The sequence below is a fragment of the Callithrix jacchus genome, chromosome 8 (assembly GCF_049354715.1).
Source record: "Callithrix jacchus isolate 240 chromosome 8, calJac240_pri, whole genome shotgun sequence".
NCBI classification, from domain to species: domain Eukaryota; kingdom Metazoa; phylum Chordata; class Mammalia; order Primates; family Cebidae; genus Callithrix; species Callithrix jacchus.
This window is the reverse complement of record NC_133509.1, coordinates 57,753,649-57,777,684: the sequence shown is the minus strand read 5'-3', so window position 1 is coordinate 57,777,684 and position 24,036 is coordinate 57,753,649. Positions and strand designations below refer to the sequence as shown.

General features: G+C 53.4%; 1 protein-coding gene across 2 annotated transcripts; it reads left to right on the top strand.

The window, feature by feature from the left end:
• The first annotated feature begins 401 nt into the window (after window positions 1–401).
• LOC100400430 (myosin-7) lies at window positions 402–22,580 on the top strand. Of its 2 annotated transcripts, XM_035260139.3 has the most exons (41): window positions 402–440; window positions 979–1,134; window positions 1,796–1,851; window positions 2,294–2,502; window positions 2,810–2,953; window positions 3,222–3,378; window positions 3,510–3,537; window positions 4,090–4,198; window positions 4,282–4,374; window positions 4,478–4,541; window positions 4,938–5,036; window positions 5,274–5,377; window positions 5,993–6,131; window positions 6,540–6,658; window positions 6,783–6,932; window positions 7,215–7,385; window positions 7,995–8,304; window positions 8,582–8,649; window positions 9,012–9,099; window positions 9,746–9,863; window positions 10,011–10,134; window positions 10,417–10,553; window positions 10,801–11,056; window positions 11,672–11,914; window positions 12,084–12,260; window positions 13,074–13,219; window positions 14,341–14,431; window positions 15,167–15,556; window positions 15,785–15,911; window positions 16,088–16,206; window positions 16,961–17,157; window positions 17,680–17,863; window positions 18,041–18,206; window positions 18,370–18,494; window positions 19,044–19,352; window positions 19,544–19,747; window positions 19,874–19,999; window positions 20,113–20,388; window positions 21,277–21,372; window positions 21,475–21,609; window positions 22,462–22,580. In XM_035260139.3, exons 4-41 carry the CDS (start codon window positions 2,302–2,304, stop codon window positions 22,477–22,479), a joined length of 5,808 nt encoding a protein of 1,935 aa, XP_035116030.1. In that variant the 5' UTR covers window positions 402–440; window positions 979–1,134; window positions 1,796–1,851; window positions 2,294–2,301; the 3' UTR covers window positions 22,480–22,580. The 2 variants fall into 2 exon arrangements, with proteins under 2 accessions (XP_035116030.1, XP_002753688.1); XM_002753642.6 differs by lacking the exon at window positions 979–1,134.
• The last annotated feature ends 1,456 nt before the right edge of the window (window positions 22,581–24,036 follow it).

The following is a 24,036-nucleotide window of genomic DNA, read 5'->3' as shown; positions in this document are numbered from 1 at the left end:
AGGGGCAGCAGTGTCCGGGGCCAGGAGTGCCCCGGGCCAGGAATGCCCTGTGGGAGAGCCAGGATGCTGGCTGCCTGTGGTCTTGGTGGTCCTGGTCAGTTCCCTCTCCTGCCAGCTGTGGAATGTGAGGCCTGGCCTGGGAGATATTTTTGCTGCACTTTGAGCCACCCCGCCCCCTGGAACTCAGACCCTGCACACTCCATGCCATAACAATGACGACCACTTCCAATTGTTTCCTAGCTGGAACGGGGGGGAGGGGAGCCCTGTTTGGGAACGGGGGGAGCCTGGGGGAAATGCTTCTAGTGACAACAGCCCTTTCTAAATCCGTCTAGGGACTGGGTGCAGGTGGGGGTGGGGGCACCCTGCGGCCCCATATATACAGCCCCTGAGACTAGCTCCACAGCTCTGTCCTGCTTTGTGTCTTTCCTTGCTGCTCTCAGGTAGGAGTGGGAGCTGGAAGCCTTCCTCTGGGATAAGGGAGCTCCAGGCTTAGGAAGGGATTCCTCTAGGAATAGTAAGCTTCGTGCAGGACTTCATGCAGAGTACCAAGTCCAGTGGCTGGGCACACATATGCAGGTCTAAACATAGGTGTATGTGCCACAGGAGTTCCCAGGGGAAGATATCTGTATCTGAGCATGTGAGACCAGTATGCATTACAGGGTGTGCATGTGTGTGTGTGTGTGTGTGTGTGTGTGTGGTGTGTGTGTATAAGCCTGCAGAATCTGAGAGAGGGTTATGTACCTCACTGTCTGATACAGAAATATCAAGTGGGAGATGTGGGTGTATGATCAGGCCTGTGAACGAGGAGGTCCCTTGGCAAGGAGGGAGAAATGATGGCAGAGAAGGATTCTAGGAAGTGTGTGTGCCTTCATGTGATTCTGTGAGGCCTGGAATGTGCAGCCGCCCCTGTCCGTGCATGCAGAGGTGCTTGGATGCCTCCAGGAGTCATGACTGTTGTGGTGTGCCTACCCTCTGCAGAAAGAGCTCGCAGGCACGGGGGTGTAGGATGTCCCAGGTCTTTGTGTACTGAAGAACACGCAGCTACATGAGTCTACTAATGCGGCACCCATCCTGAAATGTGCACATTTGCTGTTGAGGCATATATGGCACCCGAGGGGTGGGGTGCAGACTGAGGTATGGGAAGGAAGCCTGTCTTTGTGTGAGATGCGTGCCCAAGCAGTAGCTGTGGGTGTTCATCAGAGGGCTTGTGGAGGGGGTTCGGCTACGTAATGGGTGTGTCTATGAGAGGAAGCCCACAGTACCTTCTCTCTGAGAATGTTTACAAAGTCTGACAACAAAATGGGGACAGGATGGAAAAGAACTGTCTTTAGAGTCATCAGACTTCCATTCAAGTTTTGTCGCTCCCACTTATTGTCATGTGCTCTTAGATAAGCGAGATACTTAACTTCGATTTCCTTATCTGTTAAATGGGGTGAGGACTGAATAAGAGAATATGCACTGGAAAGTGCTGAACAAATGTGACCATTAGTTGTCTCTCAGGTGGCTCAAAGAAAGCCACCACTAGATGGGTGCAAGCAGGAGTGGGACCATCTGGCAGGAGTGAGGAGCATTAGGGTTCAGGGTGAACTAGCTGTAAGAATTGGTTCTCGAGGAAAAAGGGAGTAAGGTTTGAAAACAGGAAGAATGGGACCAGAGAAGCTGACCGCCCCTTCCACCTTGTGTTCAGGTCTGGAAGTGGGTAGATGCTGAAGGACAGAGCCAGGCAGAGGCAGGGAGGTGGGACTGGCCAGGTTGGCCACAGCCTTCCCTGACACAACCACTTTCCTCTCTTCAGGTCCCCTGAAGGCCTTGGCCCCTTTCCTCATTAGTGGGCACACTTGAGCAGCCCAGGTAAGAAAAGCTGAAGCTAAGGCATTGAGAATCCAGGGGACTGGGCATTATAGCGCCAAATCCAGCCTATTAAATTCTAGTTTCTGCCCTGTGCTGGAGAGAATATCTTGGCTACCAGGAGCTCCTCACCTATGATCAGGGGTCCAGGGACAGATGATGGTTAGAGATGGAAATAGTCAGATTTCTGCTCCTACAAGGAGCTCAGGATGCTACCTTCCCCTAGGAGAGCCCCAGCGTGAACAATCATTAGTTGCTTCTTTTACCCTGGCAGGTTTGCTAGGCTGTTCTTCTGGTTAAGGGGTAAGCTCAAAGAAGAAGGGACTCACTTCTCTCGACTCTTGAGCATGGTGCTAGGTTTTGGGGCTCCCACCGAAGGGGAGAGCCCAGGGAGGGAAAGGAAGAGTGGGCAGACAGGAAGGAAGCCAACTTCTGCTTACTCCAGGCACAGCCATGGGAGATTCCGAGATGGCCGCCTTTGGGGCTGCCGCCCCCTACCTGCGCAAGTCAGAAAAGGAGCGGGTGGAAGCCCAGACCAGGCCTTTTGACCTCAAGAAGGATGTCTTCGTGCCTGATGACAAAGAGGAGTTTGTCAAGGCCAAGATCGTGTCTCGAGAGGGTGGGAAAGTCACTGCTGAGACCGAGAATGGCAAGGTGGGTGTCAGGCTGATGTGAGAGTCCACTCTGGCCACCTCCACACCTGGGTGGACGGACAGGGGTACACCCATGCCCCACCCCATGTGGACCTGAGGATGGTCCCATTCTCTTTTCCTTTGGGGAAGCATCCAGACCCTCCAAAGAGCCCTCTCCTTCCCAATATCCCTTCTGTCTTCCCTGTGAGATCCTGGTTCCTTCTCTCTCTTGAGCACTATTGCTCCGTCACTCACCAACTCCTAACGCTCTTGAGGGAGGAGGGAAAACCCAGGCTGACAGGAGGGCCTGTTGGGTGCGGCTGTTGCAGACGGTGACCGTGAAGGAGGACCAGGTGATGCAGCAGAACCCACCCAAGTTTGACAAAATCGAGGACATGGCCATGCTGACCTTCCTGCACGAGCCCGCGGTGCTCTACAACCTCAAGGAGCGATATGGCTCCTGGATGATCTATGTGAGTGATTCATGTGGCCCCACCTCGGAATCTCTGTTCTTGCTCTGTCCATGTCCACTCCGGGAGCCAAGAGTGTCTTCTGTTCACGTCTAGGCAGGGTTATACTCTAATCTCATCCCAACACCCTGGGGACTGGCATTACTCAGACTGAGTGCATGCAGAAGTTTTCCTTTCTCTTCTTTCTCTCCTGTGATCTTTCTCTAACTCCCAAAATCACCAGCCCTACCCCTTCGCAACTGGCAAGTAACAGCTATTTTTCTACCCCCAGACCTACTCTGGCCTCTTCTGCGTCACTGTGAATCCCTACAAGTGGCTGCCAGTGTACAATGCTGAGGTGGTGGCTGCCTACCGGGGCAAGAAGAGGAGTGAGGCCCCACCCCACATCTTCTCCATCTCCGACAATGCCTATCAGTACATGCTGACAGGTGAGAGGTCCTGGAAGGGTCTTCCTGAAGGGAACAGGGACAGGCCGGGAGAGAGAGGGAGAAGAAAGGGAGAAGACCCACCCAGCATCCTGTGCAGCTCCTGACCTTTCCTCCCCACCTTCTCCCCACAGACAGAGAAAACCAGTCCATCCTGATCACGTGAGTGTAGCTGCTACCTGGTTCCCTTCCAGAATCTCCCTGATCCCACCCTTCAGCCCTAGCGGGGATCCCAGGCCCCTAGACATAAACTCACAGCCTCTTTCTCCTCTGACTCTTATCCTGACCCCTCTCCTTTGCTTTCCCTCTTCCTTTCTTTCCATCCCCTTCATGCTTTTCCTCTCCTACTCCTCCACCCACTCTCCTCCGACTCATCACTCATTTATCCAGAAGCCTGTTATTGCCATGTCTTCACCTCTTCATTTCTTTCCCTTCAGAAACACTTTCCATTTCTCCAGCCCCACCCACTTTTTCCAAAACAGCCCAGGCCCATCTCCCCCGTTTACTTTGTCCAGCCAAGGACCTCAGCCTGCCCAAACCAGGGCCTTCTGGTGGCACCAGGAAGGACGGTGGATTTTGGGTGCAGATTACCTGGCATCTTCTTGCCCAGGGCTCCTATTCTCAGGCAGGCCCAGGCATTCTCTTCTGATTTGAGGCTTGTTGGTCTCCAGCAGCATTGTTCACAGCCCAATAAGCCCCTGACTGTCTCCACAGCGGAGAATCCGGAGCAGGAAAGACAGTCAACACCAAGAGGGTCATCCAGTATTTTGCTGTTATTGCAGCCATTGGGGACCGCAGCAAGAAGGACCAGAACCCTGGCAAGGTAGGCCTGCTGCCCCCCAGGGTCCTGCGCCACAGACAGGGAGGAGGAAGAGCTCTCACCTGCCTCCTTCTTGACCTCTGCAGGGCACCCTGGAGGACCAGATCATCCAGGCCAACCCTGCTCTGGAGGCCTTTGGCAATGCCAAGACTGTCCGGAACGACAACTCCTCCCGCTTCGTGAGTGGTCCCTGAACCTGGGCTTGAGACTTGGACTGGTGGAGGCATGGCCTCAAATATGAGCCTTCCCCGGACTCATCACCACCCTCTTCCATCTATCCAGGGGAAATTCATTCGAATCCATTTTGGGGCAACAGGAAAGTTGGCATCTGCAGACATAGAGACCTGTGAGTGCTGTGAATCTGCTAGTCTCACCTTAAGATCACATTGCTCTAGACCATCTGGTCTTGACCTCTCTCTCTCTCTCCCCTCCCTCCCTCCCTCTGTTTTTCTTTTCTTTCGGTCTCTGTCTGTAGGTGTCTCTTCCTGAGACTTCCTTTGAGTTCTTTCTCCATCTCTGTTTCCACATGGCTAGGTGTCTTTCTCTGGGACTTCTCTCTGAGACTATTTCTTTCCTTCTGGGTCTCTGTCTTCATCTCTCTATGTGATCTCTTTGTGTCTGTCCAACCAGTATCTCTAGCTCTTCCTCTCCCTCTGCTTTTTCCTTGCTACAGTTATCGTTAATTTTCCTTGTGCCCAAATCCTAACTTCTTTCTCTCCTTCTTCCTCCCACCTGTTCATAGATCTTCTAGAAAAATCCAGAGTTATTTTCCAGCTGAAAGCAGAGAGAGATTATCACATTTTCTACCAAATCCTGTCTAACAAAAAGCCTGAGTTGCTGGGTGAGTCAGAGCCACCGACTGAGACCAACTATCTCCATGGCAACCTGGTCCCCTCAGCTTGCAGCTGGATTCAGCTGGCATGCCCTGGGCTCCAGGGCACTGCTGGATTCAGTTCAGTGGGATGTGGGGCTAAGCCAAGCCCTGCCCTGTGCTCCTCCTCCGGCCATGTACTGTGGTGAGCAGACCCCATGAGAGCCAGGGACTTGTGTCCTACCCTAATCATGTTTTTTCCCCTAGACATGCTGCTGATCACCAACAACCCCTACGATTATGCATTCATCTCCCAAGGAGAGACTACCGTGGCCTCCATTGATGACTCTGAGGAGCTCATGGCCACTGATGTGAGTGTGTGAGGACCCAGCTAGGGGGTGGGAGGATTGGCAATGAGAGGCAAACAGGGGTCCAGAAGCAGAGCTAAGACACTGGCCATCGGTTGTTTAAAGTGGTATGGACCTCCTGAGAGCCAGAATGTGCCCTGTGATCAGGGTGTACTGGGGTATGGATGAGGCCAGACAGGACTAGCCAGTATTTGGTGTTCTATCGAACCAGGAAAGGCTGAAAGCCGTGAGACAGAGAGGTACATAAGCCAAGAAACAAGCATCACCAAGGGAGCAGGATGGGGAGGGAAGGCCATGCAGACGGCATGGGGCTGGGCAGGCTGTTCGGGGAACAGAGGCAGACAGGTAGGGAAGGCCAGGCAGGAAACAAGTGTAGGACCTAGAAGCATAAGTGGGTAACTCAGAAAAGCCATAGCCACTGACATTGGGTCTGGGGCTGGCTGACATCGGCCCTGCTCTTACATCTCCCATCCTTTGTTTTGGAGTTCCCCACTGAGTACAGGAGTCTCAGAACCCACAGGGATTAAGGAGACAAGTTTTCTCTACAACTTACAAGAGATCACACTTACCCATCATACTTCTTTTTCTGGGGTCCACCAACACGGGGCCTGCCTACAGAATGCCTTTGACGTGCTGGGCTTCACTCCAGAGGAGAAAAACTCCATGTACAAGCTGACAGGAGCCATCATGCACTTTGGAAACATGAAGTTCAAGCAGAAGCAGCGGGAGGAGCAGGCAGAGCCGGATGGCACCGAAGGTGGGAGGCAGGAATGCTGGGGGGCAGTTGTCAAGTCACTGAGGGCCATATCTGCCCCTTTTTTTTTTTTTTTTTTTTTTGAGATGGAGTCTTGCTCTGTTGCCCGGGCTGGAGTGCAGTGGCATAATCTTGGCTCACTGCAATCTCCACATCCTGGATTCAAGCGATTCTCCTGCCTTAGCCTCGCAAGTAGCTGGAATTACAGGTCTATGTCACCATGCCTGGCTAACTTTTACATTTTTAGTAGAGGTGAGGTTTCATCACATAGGCCAGGCTGGTCTCAAACTCCTGACCTCAAGTGATCCACCCACCTTGGCTTCCCAAAGTACTGGGATTATAGGCGTGAGCCACCGTGCCCAGCCAGCAGTCATCTCTTTACCAACTTTGCTACCTCCCTTTTCCTTCCAGAGGCTGACAAGTCTGCCTACCTCATGGGGCTGAACTCAGCTGACCTGCTTAAGGGGCTGTGCCACCCTCGGGTGAAAGTGGGCAATGAGTATGTCACCAAGGGGCAGAATGTCCAGCAGGTGGGTCCATCTTCAGATGATAATGGGTAGGAAGGGTACGGAGACTGGCATGGTGTGGTGGGAGTTTTCAAGTTCACCATTCCCAACAGCCTCACTCAATATGGGTATCTCCCCTACCTTGCAGGTGGCGTATGCCACTGGGGCACTGGCCAAGGCAGTGTATGAGAAGATGTTCAACTGGATGGTGACGCGCATCAATGCCACCCTGGAGACCAAGCAGCCACGCCAGTACTTCATAGGAGTCCTGGACATCGCTGGCTTCGAGATCTTTGACGTGAGTCGGAGACCCCTGGGAGGAGAACAATCACTCGCTTGCTCCCACATTCAACAGCCATTTGCTGAGAGCCAGCTGTGGACCAGGCATGGGAAGGCAGTGGGGACTGTGTGGTGACAGAGGCAGTCGTTATCCCTGTCTTCAGGGGAAGCCCTCCTGCACTGTCCTGACGTGGAGGGGACCAGGCACACCCTGCTGGTCTCGGGCACAGTGCATGGGAACAGCCCCAGTGGCCACTCACACCGGCTCCCTGACTGCTCCCACCCCTCATGCCCCCTGCAGTTCAACAGCTTTGAGCAGCTCTGCATCAACTTCACCAACGAGAAGCTACAGCAGTTCTTCAACCACCACATGTTCGTGCTGGAGCAGGAGGAGTACAAGAAGGAGGGCATCGAGTGGACGTTCATCGACTTTGGCATGGACCTACAGGCCTGCATCGACCTCATTGAGAAGGTACCCTCTTGGCCTCACAACCTGAACTCTCCCTGCACACCTAACATGAACACCATAGACAAAATAGCAGCCCCTCTCCCTTCTGGGGAGTATAATCTGGAAAATAGAAGGGGCTGAAGGATCCTGAGCCCTTGGTTCCAGAGCCTATGTTATGCTGAGAACCCAGGACAGGCTGGCACCAGGGACAGCTGCGTTCCCAGGAACTTGAGATTGGACACATGGAGGATAGATATCTGCATAATGACCCCCAATACCTGCATGTGTTTTGGGCCTGGTTTATGCATCCAAGGATTAAGAAGTGTGAAAGTGGTGTGGGGGATCATAAGAGTGCACCTATTTTCAACCCTAGCATCTCAGGAATCTGGGTGGTGGAGTGGTGTATAGAGCACCAATAATAGCCACATTCCTAGACTTTCACAAAGGTTCTTCTGTCATCAGACAAAATCCTGTGCCTGAACCGGTGCCAGTTAGTAGGTAACTATACTCAGAGCTGAGCCTACTACCTTAACACCCAGTGGGGCACCTCCATAAGCAAGTATTGACCATAGAGCAGAATCCATGTCCACCTGTTTGAAGGACACTCAGTGATGCTCTCCCCTGCTTCCTCAGCCCATGGGCATCATGTCAATCCTGGAGGAGGAGTGCATGTTCCCCAAGGCCACTGACATGACCTTCAAGGCCAAGCTGTTTGACAACCACCTGGGCAAATCCGCCAACTTCCAGAAGCCACGCAACATCAAGGGGAAGCAGGAAGCCCACTTCTCCCTGATCCACTACGCCGGCATCGTGGACTACAACATCATTGGCTGGCTGCAGAAGAACAAGGATCCTCTCAATGAGACTGTCGTGGGCTTGTACCAGAAATCCTCCCTCAAGCTGCTCAGCAACCTGTTTGCCAACTATGCTGGGGCTGATGCACGTAAGTAGGGACTGAGGCCCCCAGGATGGAGGAGCAGGGATTCTGCTAAGGTTCTGAGCCAGGTCAATTGCTACACCACACCACTTCCATGTCAGGTTTTACAAGTCTGTTTACAGACTCAGTGGGATGAAACTGGGTGGAGAAACTGAGGTAGCCATATTGAAGGCCCTCATCAGGGGCCAAATGCTAGCAGGAATGTAAAGAGGGGCTGTGATTCTTTACTTATGTCCTTACCTCCCCACACTGATGCTTCTTTTGTTGACTCTCCTTCCTGTAGCTGTTGAGAAAGGCAAAGGCAAGGCCAAGAAAGGCTCATCCTTTCAGACTGTGTCAGCTTTGCACAGGGTGAGTGAGACCTGGCCCCAGCCAGCCAGCACAGCTCCCCATCTGCCCAACCCCACCTAGCCTCACCCTTCCCTGCCTCATTCTTCCCCTACTCCTCCTGCCCCTTGTCTCCTTGGTGCATTCGTGACTGTTTTCACTCTGTCTTCACTTCCCATCATCTCCTGGCCTCCTCACTTATTCACTTCCTCTCTCATTCTCTCCTCTTTCCCTCCTCTCTCCTCATCTGTGTCTTCCCCCAGTGTTCCTTCATCTCTGTGGCTCCTCAAATTCTCTCCATCTCTCTTTTTCCTTCCTTCTTCTCCTGTCTCCTTCCTGCATCTCTTTCTTGCATTTACTTTTCTCTCTTGCGTTTTTGGCCACAGGAAAATCTGAACAAGCTGATGACCAACTTGCGCTCCACCCATCCTCACTTTGTGCGCTGCATCATCCCCAATGAGACAAAGTCTCCAGGTGAGGCCACAAACTCGGCCCAGCCCACCTGTGGGCATACACTGCCCTGGGATCTGCACTGCTGATAATCCAGTGGAACGTTCCTAGGGCATCTGCCCATCTACCACCACAGTGGTTTCCAAACCACGTTCTTTCTGCATCCCCCATGAGACGTCCCAGGCTACCCCCATCCCAGTGCTGCCTTACACCTGGAGTGTGTAACCCAGGTGATGTGTAAGGCACTCTGACAGACATTACCTCATCAGCGACCCTACAGACCCCAGTGAGACATATACAAATTGTTTATCCATTTTTGGCTGATTAGGAGACAGAGGCTCAGGGACCTGGGTTCAAGACCTGGGTCTGTGCTTGATCAGCGTAGTGACTTTGAACCAGTCCCATAACTCCTCTGGGCTTAATTTACTCATCTAGAAAATGGAATATATCTGTTCTGGCCACCGCCTATGATAATAAGTATAAATCAGATAAAAAAGGAATGTGAAAGACTTTTGGTTAAAAAAGTGGCTAGATGAAAATGAAACAAATAAAGGATCATTACTAACTGACTTGCTGAGATTACAAGCTAATCAGTGACAGAGGCAGGATCAGAACCCAAAACTTTAGTCCAGTGTTCTCACAGACTCCTCCCCCTTCCCTCCTGGCACAGGGGTGATGGACAACCCCCTGGTCATGCACCAGCTGCGCTGCAATGGCGTGCTGGAGGGCATCCGCATCTGCAGGAAGGGCTTCCCCAACCGCATCCTCTATGGGGACTTCCGGCAGAGGTGGGTATGAGGGCACCCCAGGGCTCAGAGAACTGGGGGAGCCAGGGCTGCCTTGGTGGGAACGGGAGTCTGCAGATGGCCCTGGAATTCTGTGGGCAGAGCAGATCAGTGCAGAGCTTGACTGACTCTGGACACTTCCCTCCTCAGGTATCGCATCCTGAACCCAGCGGCCATCCCTGAGGGACAGTTCATTGACAGCAGGAAGGGGGCAGAGAAGCTGCTCGGCTCCCTGGACATCGACCACAACCAGTACAAGTTTGGCCACACCAAGGTGAGGAAAGGAGACTAATTAATTAAAGAAAGACATCTCTTGTCCATTGACTCCTCTCTTCATAATGCTTTTCCTTTTATAATTATCTTAGCAAAATCTCTTACCTCTATGCTACCCCTGCCAGTGGGGCATCTAGCACCACTCCCCTCATCCCAGCTCCAGCTGCCATTGACCTCCTCCTTGCAATCCTTTTCTAAGCTGTTACCCTTCCTAAAGTAATCTCCACCACCTCTTTCCCTCGTGCCCCTCCCTAGTCATGCCCAACACACACCTTGCCTGCAGGTGTTCTTCAAGGCTGGGCTGCTGGGGCTGCTGGAGGAAATGCGGGATGAGAGGCTGAGCCGCATCATCACACGCATCCAGGCCCAGTCCCGGGGTGTGCTTTCCAGAATGGAGTACAAGAAGCTGCTGGAACGTAGGTGAGAGATTTCAAGAGGAGGTTCCTCGCTTCTCCAAGGCCCAGGCTGGTTCACAGCAGTGTTAGGTAAAAGAGCGCAGGGGGTCTTCAAACAGAGAGACCTGCAGGAGGGGCTCAGTGCAGTCACAGGGTCAGAGGGCCTCAGAGAAGACAGGAGGGATGAAAGAAATGGGACATTCCCAAGGTTTCAGGACCTCAGGTAGGAAGGAGTCAGGTGGCTCAGCACTCCTCTCAATGGGTCCCTGCAGAGACTCCCTGCTGATAATCCAGTGGAACATTCGAGCCTTCATGGGGGTCAAGAATTGGCCCTGGATGAAGCTCTACTTCAAGATCAAGCCGCTGCTGAAGAGCGCAGAGACAGAGAAGGAGATGGCCACCATGAAGGAGGAGTTCGCACGCCTCAAAGAGGCGCTGGAGAAGTCCGAGGCTCGCCGCAAGGAGCTGGAGGAGAAGATGGTGTCCCTGCTGCAGGAGAAGAATGACCTGCAGCTCCAAGTGCAGGCGGTGAGGGTCCTGGGCTACTGTTGGCTCTTCTATCCTGCTCTGCCTTCACTTCCCACAACCCTGCACCTCCCTGCGCAGGGGCTTACTGTCTTGTTCCTTCAGTCAGAGGACTCTGGGATCAATACTTCCAAAGACCTCCAAAGAGGTCACTCAGGAGGAGGAAAGGGAAGAGGGAAAAGAGCTGACTTAAAAGCACAGGCCTTCTACTTGGGTTCAACCTAGGTCCATAGCTTAATAATTTTGTGACCTTGGACAAACCATGCAGCATCTTTGAGCCTCAGTTTCCTCTAGACAGGGAATAAAGCTCTCCATTTCATTGGGCCATCATACATAAGTGCTTGGTGTCAGCAAATGCAGTTCCCTCTCTTTGATGGAAGAGACTAGAGGAAGAGGTCCAGATGAAGACTTCTTGTTCCTTTCCTCCCTGCTCCCCTCCCCAATGTTCCCAAGTCACACTGCCCTGAGAATCTTCTCCCCACATTTCTGAAGCTCTTGGCAACTGGGGATATCCTAGAGTTCCCTTCCTATTTGAGGGATGTGCCTCTCCCTCACTCTACTTCCAAGAATAAGGACCTTGACCCCTGAACAGCCTCCCCCTCTGTTTCTTGTCCTCAGGAACAAGATAACCTGGCAGATGCTGAGGAGCGCTGTGACCAGCTGATCAAAAACAAGATTCAGCTGGAAGCCAAGGTAAAGGAGATGAATGAGAGGCTGGAGGATGAGGAGGAGATGAATGCTGAGCTCACTGCCAAGAAGCGTAAGCTGGAAGACGAGTGCTCAGAGCTCAAAAGGGACATCGATGACCTGGAGCTGACACTGGCCAAGGTGGAGAAGGAGAAGCACGCAACGGAGAACAAGGTGAGGGCAGCTCCCTGTGGCCAGCCCAGATCTCCTCAAGACTCCCAGACCATCCTGACCTTGACTCAGGCATCCAGAGAGCAACATGGTCCTTGGCAGGGAGCTCCCCATAGATGGCACCAAGCTGGTGACCTTTGAACCTAAAGGAGACGGGATTCTTGGTTGGCAGGTGAAAAACCTGACAGAGGAGATGGCTGGGCTGGATGAGATCATCGCCAAGCTGACTAAGGAGAAGAAAGCTCTACAAGAGGCCCACCAGCAGGCCCTGGATGACCTTCAGGCCGAGGAGGACAAGGTCAACACCCTGACTAAGGCCAAAGTCAAGCTGGAGCAGCAAGTGGATGATGTGAGTAGACTGAGAGTTGTAGGGCCTAGACATGCCATGTCCATCTGCACCCAGAGGGGTGTGAGAGTGTGTGTGTGTGTGTGTGTATGTGTGTATTTGGAGGGGGGTGGGGTTAGAGGATGTTAACTTTCCTGATATCTTCCTAGAAGGGAGCTGGGAAATGAAAAGTCAGAGGTGGTTATCGATTCTGAATTATGTATCTAATTTCACTGGTATGATCAATAGTATAGATAAGTTTTGTTTTTAAATTCAATCCCAGATACCTCTGCCTTTGACATAAGATTTAGAGAGTTATCTCAAAAGAACATGATATATTTATTTGGAAATTTTGTGACACTCCCCAAGAAGGATCTTTGACCTTCCAATATTTAAGGCAAAATTTGATCATCGTTCCCTCTGATGCACATATGTCTATTGACTCACTTATCACTCTGTATTATAATTATTTAAGCATCTATCTCAGCCACAAGACTATAAGCTTCCTTTAGACAGAAACTTGGATCTATTCAATTTGGGAACTGCAGCGCTTAGCCCAGAGCCTGATACCCAGTGGGTGTTTATAGGATGCTGAAAGAATGAATACGGCTTTGGGGTTTCATCCCACAATCATTCATTCCTTTGTTTGTCAAATATTAACTGAGCATTCCCTATATCTAGGCAATCTCACAGTCCCCTGGTAACATTTGGCCCACTCTGGGGAAGGTTTATCAAGTCCTCACCACTAGGACTTACCATGTCCTAGGGTAACTGAACAACAGAATCACCAAGTCAGGACACTTTGCCTCACTGGGCCTGGCTCCTTCTCTCCACCAGCTGGAGGGATCCCTGGAGCAAGAGAAGAAGGTGCGCATGGACCTGGAGCGAGCGAAGCGGAAGCTGGAGGGCGACCTGAAGCTGACACAGGAGAGCATCATGGACCTGGAGAATGACAAGCAGCAGCTGGATGAGCGGCTGAAAAAGTACTGTGTCCCTTCCCTGCTACCCTTCTTCCTCCCAGCCCATAACAGTACAAGCAGACCCAAGAGAGCCATCCTCTGAGGCAACAACCTCATGCAGCCTCCACAAGCAGAGGCGCAAACCATGGGAAAAGGCCTCCCACACAAGGGCTTTCCTCCCCCAGACCTAGATATCAGGGTTAGTTAGACGGTCCTCCCTGGCAAAAGGTCCATTTTATCTCTTGAGTCCTTTCATCATGTTAGGCACTCAGTGGGAAGGAAAATAACAGCCATCCCCCTTTACACACACTCTCTTTGAAAACCAGATCCTTGACACAGGAAGGCACCACACAAGAACCTCTTAGGAAAGTCCCTTTGTGGCTTTTCACAGAGAGTGCACAGGGCAGCAAGAAATGCCCTCATGCTCAAGAAGTCAGGGGATCAGGGCCATTTCTTTGTTTTGCTTAACTCATGGTTCTAATTCTTAGTGCAAATTCTTCCAAAATGTGTAGACTTTCCAGACTTGGTGAGCAGTGAGCTTGCAGAACGTATTTTGGTAATTGAAGATCTTATGGTGTTTCAGGCTCAGGACTTTGAAAGGCTCCGAGAATCATAATCTACATCCTCATCAAGTTTGTGTTTGCACAGGAATCTTCAAACCTTCTTGGGCACAGGATGTGTTGAATAAATAAATGAATACATGGTCCCATTTGATTCTCAAAACACCTTTTAAGGATGGTATCTTTAATTTCACTTTACCAAAGAGGAAAATAAGTTTCAGAAAGGTTAGCTGAGTTGCCCGAGGCAACAGTGACAAAATTAGGAACTATTAGAGCTAAAAGGGATCTTTGAAGCAATCTAGTCCAATCGCCTCATTTTACAGATGAGAAAACAGGGACCAAAGACGGGAATGTCCTGCAGAGCCCAGAACCATCAGCCTGTCTACAGCACTCTTCCCATGACATTCTTGTTGGATTTCAATCCCATGGCAGGTGTTACACCTCCAGGGATCCTACATCACCCCCAGAAGCTGTTTTTCTGATGAAATCCTACTCTTTTCTGTTTCATTACCATTTCTAACCATCGGTGGACCTTCCTGAGGCCCCACGAGTCTCCCTTGCCTCACCATCCCTCCTTCCCCTCAGGAAAGACTTTGAGCTGAATGCTCTCAATGCAAGGATTGAGGATGAACAGGCCCTGGGCAGCCAGCTGCAAAAGAAGCTCAAGGAGCTCCAGGTAAGGTCTGGATACCCACATGGAATGCTGGGTCCCTGGGCTGGTTCTGTTTCCCCTGCCCCCTCCTCTAGGGTGTCCTGTTCACAGCATTACAGGAGCTAATTATTGCCCATGGAGGCAGACATGCAGCTATCACAGTGTCCCCATGGGTACACCCAAAAGGGGCCAGGTGGTCCATAGAGATCCTGAAAAGGTCACAGGCCTGGAGGGCAGAAATCCCAGCTTCCTGTCTCAGCTCTGCTTTAGTTGGGTGACCATGGGGAGCCCACTCCAGATCTCCATGCCCTCCCCTGTTACCTGGAGGCTTTTAAGGACCCTTCAACTCTGACGGCATGACTTCGGTTCTTACCTCTAGAGCAGAAGCTGTGTTATGTCTTTAATTGTCAGGTCAGACAAATATGGCTCTCTCATTTTTAACTTTTCTTATTTTCTTTTGTGACTAAACTGCTTAAAATATCCCCAGAACACAGGTCTCAATGTCCATCTTTAAGAGCAAGTTTCAACCACTTTCCTTCCAATAAAGAGCATGTAGACTGTCATGCCCTAGCCAAAAGGAAGGCCAGCTCAGCTCTACAAAGCATCTTCCCCAAATCCTTTAATTTCCACCTCTCCACTGGAAGAGCTAAACTGACTTGCTGTTCCAGAGAAGCCGAGAGCCTTTTAGAGCCCAGGGGGAGGGGGAGTTCCAGCAGAGGGGTCCAGGCGGTGGGTCTGAGCCCTTTGTGTCCTGCCCAGGCCCGCATTGAGGAGCTGGAGGAAGAGCTGGAGGCTGAGCGCACCGCCAGGGCCAAGGTGGAGAAGCTGCGCTCAGACCTGTCCCGGGAGCTGGAAGAGATCAGCGAGCGGCTGGAAGAGGCTGGCGGGGCCACATCCGTACAGATCGAGATGAACAAGAAGCGTGAGGCTGAGTTCCAGAAGATGCGGCGGGACCTGGAGGAGGCCACGCTGCAGCATGAGGCCACTGCCGCGGCCCTGCGCAAGAAGCACGCAGACAGCGTGGCCGAGCTGAGCGAGCAGATTGACAACCTGCAGCGGGTGAAGCAGAAGCTGGAGAAGGAGAAGAGCGAGTTCAAGCTGGAGCTGGACGATGTCACCTCCAATATGGAACAGATCATCAAGGCCAAGGCAGGCTCTGCTCAGCCTCTCTTCCTCCAACTTCCTCCTCCCATCTCCACTTTCTCCCCATGTCCTCTCTCTTCCTTCGTGGTTCATTTTCCCACTTCCCTTCCTCTGCCTGGTTCTCAGATGCCTTCCTTGCCTCCACACCTTCCCTCTTTTCTCCTTTAGTTGTACCCCTTACACCTCCTTCAGTTCCCCCCAACATCCATCATATAACTCTCCTACCCTTCTCAGGCTAACCTGGAGAAGATGTGCCGGACCTTGGAAGACCAGATGAATGAGCACCGGAGCAAGGCGGAGGAGACCCAGCGTTCTGTCAACGACCTCACCAGCCAGCGGGCCAAGCTACAAACCGAGAATGGTAAGCCTAGAGCGTGGGCTCCATGGACCCAACCCATCTCCCCAACCTCCTGAGCCACTCCCACCTTGGTTGCTCACACACACAGACACAGAGTCTCTCCAGAGAATGGGGCCTGAGCACTAGGGGAGGAGGTGGGGATAGAGAGGAGTGGCTGATCTTGAACGGTACTTCCCCAGGTGAGCTGTCCCGGCAGCTGGATGAGAAGGAGGCACTGATCTCCCAGCTGACTCGAGGCAAGCTCACCTATACCCAGCAGCTGGAGGACCTCAAGAGGCAGCTGGAGGAGGAGGTTAAGGTAAGGGCTAGCCTCAGGCCGCCTGGCCCAAGCAAGGAACACACTGACTAGCCTTGCATCGACATCACTTCCCTTCTAAGGAATAAGGCTTATGTGTACCCACAGTTCTCCAAGAATTCTAAAAACAAGTCATAGCCCAAACCCTGCCACATGCCTTCTACTCCCCAGGCTGAGGCCCTCTGCCTTCTGCTGCATCTCTGGGCAGGAGGCAGGGTGTGAGGAGGAGGAGAGGAAATGAACTAAAGAGGCATGAGATAGTCTTGCCTAGGTATAACCAGGGGATGTAGGGACCACACAAATGGGTCCTGGGATTCACAGAGCAACCTGAAAACTGGAGAAAGAATTTAAATTGGAGCCTAGTCCCAGCACTTCGCTGGGCTCATGAAAAAGGAGAAAGAACATGAGTTTTAAAAAACACCAGGGTTCAACACTAACCTGGCTCTTATAGCTCAGTGATCTTGGGGAAGTCCCCTAACCTTCTGAGCCTGTTTCCCTCTCCCCACCCCAGTGATGATGACCATGCCTAGTGTGGGAAGGAGCTCAGGGCCAATGGCCACGAAGCTTTTCTGAAATAGTTCAGTGCTGCATTGGCATTGTGTTATTAGCTAACAATAAACCATTCCAGGTCCACTGGGGATTTGGACATGGATAAAGCCAAGGGAGGATGTTGAGATTAGGGTGAGGAGAATGGTAAGGGATAGGGCTGCCTAATGGAGAAAGCCGAGCCCACCTCCTGGTGCCCACCCCTCCCCAGGCAAAGAACGCCCTGGCCCATGCACTGCAGTCAGCCCGGCATGACTGCGACCTGCTGCGGGAGCAGTACGAGGAGGAGACGGAGGCCAAGGCCGAGCTGCAGCGCGTCCTTTCCAAGGCCAACTCGGAGGTGGCCCAGTGGAGGACCAAGTATGAGACAGACGCCATCCAGCGGACTGAGGAGCTCGAGGAGGCCAAGTGAGTTCTGAGCAGCCTGCCTTCTGGCTGAGGCCCCTTTGCAGGCAGGACTCAGCCCACCCCCAGCCTCAGCAGATCCCACACAGGGGATGCTTAGCTCATGTCTGACAACACAGGAGGACTCTGCCCTGGCCCCAGTATTATCTCCTCTCAGGGAAGCTTTTTGCTCGAATTATGTTTCTGATCCGAATATAAGACGAACAAAAGGTTTGTCTGAGGGCAGAGTGCTTCCGTCTGGGGCAAGGCACTGTGGCAGGAGAAGGCAGTGGGGAGGGCTGTGGAAGCCCACACCTCCCCCGTGTCCACAGCCAGAGGCTGGCCCAAGGTCAGCGGGAACCTGTGTCTCTGCACCCTGCGGGGATCCTCTGCCTTTCGTTCTCAGCCCCTGGGACCTGTCCTCAGGCTTCTCCAGCTATACTTATGAGGTTTCAAGGATTGTCTTCTGAAAGGCTCATGTTGTTTCCTCTTGTCCCCATCCACACCCTCCATCCTCCCTACCTTCTGCCACCCTCCCCTGGGCAGGAAGAAGCTGGCCCAGCGGCTGCAGGACGCTGAGGAAGCCGTGGAGGCCGTTAATGCCAAGTGCTCCTCGCTGGAGAAGACCAAGCACCGGCTACAGAATGAGATTGAGGACCTGATGGTGGACGTGGAGCGCTCCAATGCGGCTGCTGCAGCCCTGGACAAGAAGCAGAGGAACTTCGACAAGGTGGGCCGTGGGTGGGGGCCACAGCCAGCATGCAGGGCAAGGGGGCGTGAGGGCTTCAGGGCAAGGCCATCCCCTTGGAGGTAGGGGAAGAGGGCTGAGCCCAGGCAGGTCCTGAGACAGACCCTGGATATGTGGCTGAGGCTTGGGGGCTAAAGAGTGAGTCTCTTCCCTGGACAGATCCTGGCTGAGTGGAAGCAGAAGTATGAAGAGTCACAGTCGGAGCTGGAGTCCTCGCAGAAGGAGGCGCGCTCCCTCAGCACCGAGCTCTTCAAGCTCAAGAACGCCTACGAGGAGTCCCTGGAGCACCTGGAGACCTTCAAGCGGGAGAACAAGAACCTTCAGGGTGTGCTGGGGGCCCGAGAGGCTGGGGAGGGGCTGTACTGGCAATGTCCCCACGTGGTACCACCACCCAGGGGCTCCAAGATGGGTCTGGGCAAAGAGGTATGTCCCTCCAACTCCACTGGACCACAGCAGCCCTCAACCGAGTCACGGTGTTCCCCCCCCAGAGGAGATCTCCGACTTGACTGAGCAGTTGGGGTCCAGTGGAAAGACTATCCATGAGCTGGAGAAGGTCCGAAAGCAGCTGGAGGCCGAGAAGCTAGAGCTGCAGTCAGCCCTGGAGGAGGCTGAGGTGTGTGTGTGCAGGGCATGGGGTGCAGGGAGCTGAGCTCCAGGCTTTGGGTTCCTGTTCACATCCCTCTCTTTGTTTTATTCACTGTCCCATACCCAGAGCCTGGGACAGAGCCTGGCACATAGTAGGAACTTGATGAAGATTTATGGAGTAAATGAATGACCAGTCACTGAACTCCGTTTATATAAACATTTTACCCATTACATCTTAGCTGAGTTTCCCATTTCCACACGCCTCCCTGTTCCCACCTCTGGCTGCCTGTTTTCTTTTATACTCTCTACCTGATTGCCTCTGTTTCCTTGGCAACACCTTTCTCTTCATTTTCCTCCTTGTCTTCATAGCTAGCTTTCCCCTGTGAGGGCCTGAATCACCTTTTCTTAGGCTTATTTTTATTTTCTCTTAGATTTTCTTTTCCTCCTCCTTCTGCTTCTTGACTGAACCACTTACACTACTCTTGAACTCACTTTGTATCCATAATTTGTGAACAGACCCCCACCCTGCCCTGTGCCTTGATTGTCTGCCCACATCCCCTCCCCCACCCCTTCCCAGGCCTCCCTGGAGCACGAGGAGGGCAAGATCCTCCGGGCCCAGCTGGAGTTCAACCAGATCAAGGCAGAGATCGAGCGGAAGCTGGCAGAGAAAGATGAGGAGATGGAGCAGGCCAAGCGCAACCACCTACGGGTGGTGGACTCTCTGCAGACCTCCCTGGATGCAGAGACACGCAGCCGCAACGAGGCCCTGCGGGTGAAGAAGAAGATGGAAGGAGACCTCAACGAGATGGAGATCCAGCTCAGCCATGCCAACCGCATGGCCGCCGAGGCCCAGAAGCAAGTCAAGAGCCTCCAGAGCTTGCTGAAGGTACACGGGGGCAGGAGGTCCTCTCACCCAGAGGGGACTGGCCTTCATGTGGCCTGGAGAAGGGGTAATATCTGGACACAGGCACCCGATTCCTCCTGCCCCTGGGTCACTGCAGGGACCTCCAACAGGTGCCCTCAGTGAAGGGCACCGAGACCGGCTCTTCCACTCATGCCCACTGTCCTGATCCACAGGACACCCAGATCCAGCTGGATGATGCGGTCCGCGCCAACGACGACCTGAAGGAGAACATCGCCATCGTGGAGCGGCGTAACAACCTGCTGCAGGCTGAGCTGGAGGAGCTGCGTGCAGTGGTGGAGCAGACCGAGCGGTCTCGGAAGCTGGCTGAGCAGGAGCTGATTGAGACCAGTGAGCGGGTGCAGCTGCTGCATTCCCAGGTGAGCAGCTCCCCTGCTCATTCCTGAAGGGAGCATGGGCTAGGGCTCAGCAGGCAAGGCTTGGGAGCTCCATACAGATAGATACTCAATGCTTTTCCTGCTCTGCCTACCCCTCCCCCAACCCAGAACACCAGCCTCATCAACCAGAAGAAGAAGATGGACGCTGACCTGTCCCAGCTCCAGACAGAAGTGGAGGAGGCGGTGCAAGAGTGCAGGAACGCTGAGGAGAAGGCTAAGAAGGCCATCACGGATGTGAGTCCTGCCCCCTACCATCCACCCAATCCACACCAGTGTCTCTCCCTGGGCTGGGCAGTGAGTGTGTGAGGACTTGACCAGACCATGTGCCACGTCTCTCCTGCACACAGGCCGCCATGATGGCGGAGGAACTGAAGAAGGAGCAGGATACCAGCGCCCACCTGGAGCGCATGAAGAAGAACATGGAGCAGACCATTAAGGACCTGCAGCACCGGCTGGACGAGGCCGAGCAGATCGCGCTCAAGGGCGGCAAGAAGCAGCTGCAGAAGCTGGAGGCACGGGTGCGGGAGCTGGAGAATGAGCTGGAGGCCGAGCAGAAGCGCAACGCGGAGTCGGTGAAGGGCATGAGGAAGAGCGAGCGGCGCATCAAGGAGCTCACCTACCAGGTGCGGCGGTCGGTGGCTTCAGGCAGGGCCCTGGCACCTTGGCCTGAAGCCACAGTAACAACCAGCTGAGGGGAATGAAGAGTTTGCTCTTAGCCTGTTCCAAGGCAAGGGTGGGAATGCAGACTCTGTTTCACTCTGCCTAGCCCTGCCCCACCTGAATGTCCCCTATCTCAGAAGTCAGTCTCTGCACCACCTGGCCTGGGAGTTTCATCTCAACACCCACCCTGAGCCCATCCCCTGGGAACATACACAGAGCTCCAGACAAAGCTCACCCAGCACAGCTCACAAGAAAGCAAATATGTAGCCAGGGTCACACCCAAAAGACCAAAAACACACCAATCCCATTCAAACAAGCATCCAAACTTTTCTGTTACCCAGGGCAGTATAGACTCTAGCTTTCCAAGGTGTTTTCTAGAATCAGACTCTGAATTAGAATTTGTTTCTTTTCCAATCCAGGATGTCACCATCCCTCTAAGCACACTTTGTCCTTAACCTAGATTAAGTCAGTGTCATCTACATTGCAGCCCAGGAAATTCCATCACACTCACAGCCCCAAAGTCACTCCCAGCATGTGCTGAGGTGCAGAGCAGGGGAGTTTATCCTCCCTGGGGTCCCCACACCCTGAAAAACCTGCTCCCTGGAGCACTGCACACACACAATTTTGTGCATAATTTCAGGAGTCCCATCAGCTCTTTGGACTCTTTCCTGGTGCAAATCATTTAAAATATTTACACATATTTGGTAAGAAATTATAAGGAGAATTCAAGTGTTTAGTGAGGATCAGAAAGTAGAATTGGGTCAGGATATCAGATGAAGCAGGGAGGGTGGAGGGGATGCTACCTCCTGTGACTATGCCATCTTCACCCCTGCCTATCCTGTGGCCCCCAGACGGAGGAGGACAGAAAAAACCTGCTGCGGCTGCAGGACCTGGTGGACAAGCTGCAGCTAAAGGTCAAGGCCTACAAGCGCCAGGCCGAGGAGGCGGTGAGTGACCCTGCTGGGGACCAGGCATAGGAGAGCTCGTCCCCCAAGCCGGGAGTCTGCGAACCCAGGCCCCCTCTCACCTCATGCTCCCACCTCCCACAGGAGGAGCAGGCCAACACCAACCTGTCCAAGTTCCGCAAGGTGCAGCATGAGCTGGATGAGGCAGAGGAGCGGGCGGACATCGCCGAGTCCCAGGTCAACAAGCTGCGGGCCAAGAGCCGCGACATTGGCGCCAAGGTGGGTCCCTCCCCTGGGCTTTGCTAGTTACCCCCACAGCAGGCACACCAGACAGAGCATCCTCAAATCAAGGATGCTTCCTTTTCATTTATCCTGCACAACTGAACCACACAGACCCAGAGGCCAAGGTAATTCAGTTCTCTGTGATTTCTAGGGCTCTTCCAGCTCTAACTTTTTTTGAGACGGGGTCTCACTCTGACACCCAGGCTGGAGTGCAGTGGCATGGTCTTAGCTCAGTGCAAACTCCACCTCCCAGGTTCTCCTGCCTCAGCCTCCCAAGTAGCTGGAATTTTTATATTTTTATATTTTAGTAGAGATGAGGGTTCACCATGTTGGCCAGGCTGGTCTTGAACTCCTGACCTTGTGATTCACCCACCTCACCCTCCCAAAGTAGTGGGCTTACAGGTGTAAGCCACCACACCCAGCTCAGCTCTAACTTTCAGTGGTTCTGGGAATTCCAGCCCTAGGGTGGTCTGCAACCCTAGAAGACCCGGATTTATATACAACCAGTATATCCCAGTTTCCCCCAACTGCTGGTTTCCAGTTCCCTTCCACCTAATTTTGTCCTGCAACCTTGTAACTCAAACCTAAAATGGGCATCCCAGAGAACCCCTTGTTCTGACCTAGACAACTTCCCTCTGGCCAACCCTAGACCCCTGCCCTCTAGAACTTGCCCCATGCACATCAAGCCCTGGAAACACACCTACTGCTGCCACAGGGGCTTCCACCAGCCCACGCAACAGGCCTCCCACCATCAGACCCCTCTCACCTTTTTTCCCGTGCCTTTCTTTCCCAGTCCCTGCCCAATACCACCTCTCCAAGGACTGATTGGACTTTGTTTCCTTTCAAAAGGGCTTGAATGAGGAGTAGCTTTGCCACATCTTGATCTGCTCAGCCCTGGGGGTGCTGGTGAAGCCTGTGTAACAGCTCCTTGGGAGGAAGCAGAATAAAGCAATTTTCCCTGAAGCCAAGATCCTGACTCCAGACTCTTCTTCAATGCCCGGCAGCCCTGGGGACCTGGGGGTGGGGTCCGGGCTAGGGGAAGTAGAAATGCAGGCATGTGGTGGGGGTGGGGGGTGGTGCAGATTCAAAGGCCTGGCCGAGGAAGGCCCTCCTGGAGCTGCACTGAAACCCCTTTTACTTCCGCCAAACCAGCCAAATGCAGCAGAGGCGACACCTCTCCTCCCAGCCCTCTCCTCGGCCCACCAGCCCTCAGGATTAAAGGAAACTTGGGGAGACCCCTAAGGTTAACCTAGAGCACCCTGAGCCCATCTACTGTGGACCTGCACCCCAGCTCCCATCAACCCTTCCCTTCCCCACCGTCATGGATGCCACCCGGGGCTGGGCATGGGGTGGCGGTGCAGAGTATGGGTGCTGGCCAGTGCCCTTCCTGAGCCCATGGAAGTGCGAATCACTGGCCAGGTGAGCCAATGGCTGCCTAAATGCCGGTCCTGGGCGAGTTTCTCAGAGTACCCAAGGACTCACAGCTGTAGCCCATATTCCTTTCCAGAAGGACTTGCAGCTGTAGCCCATATCCCCTTCCAGATAGAGCCTCGACCCTCTCCAGCCAATGCCAGAGGCCAGCATGCTCCCTCCCCGCCACAGGTGGGAGAAACACACCCTCAGCCCACCTGCTCATCCTCCTCAGCTCCTCCCAGGCCAAGCCCCCTTGGCCCAGAGTGCTCCTTTTCCCACTCATTTCTTCCAATTGTAATTCCCATCACCAAGCCCTTTGTCCTCTAGGATTGCAGGAAGATGGGGTTCTTCTGGCCCATTTATGGGAAGCCATCTGGAGGGGAGGGAGACAGATAAGGGGCTGGGGAAGGTTATGTGTGAGCAGGATTCTGGGGAGAGGGAGGGAAGGGATGGCTCTCAGGAGGGCTGGGAGGTGGAAGAAGGAGCACGTCTCCGCCAACTAAACAAGTTCATCCCCCTTGGAGATCCTGACATAGCTGAGTTGCTTAGGTGGGCTTGGGACTGTGGGCCACAGAGGGCAGGGGCTTGGGAGGCAGTGAGGCTGTCAGCCCCACTAGGAACCTGGGAAGCCATGGTTCAGCCCTGGACTGGATCTCCCCCAACCCACGAACACACCCACTCAGAGCCCACTCCTGCTCTGTCCCCGGCTCTGAGCTCTGAATGCGGCAGCCAGAGCAAGGGCCTGTGCCGGAGGAGGAAAAACCAGTACTGGAGAATAGCAGGTGACAGCAGAGGAGAGATGGGGTAGGGAGGGGAGAAGGAAAGACCAGAGCGGGTGGCAGCAGTCAAAGAGATTGAGCAACCAGGGGACAAGGTAGCCAGCGGAAACAGAGACAAGGAAAACAGATGCAGGAAATGAGGAGGCACCAGAAAGATCCGCAGGAGCTGCCACGTTTCTCCTCTTAGCCACCTCCATTGTCCCTCCCTAGACCAACCCAGACAGAGCACCCT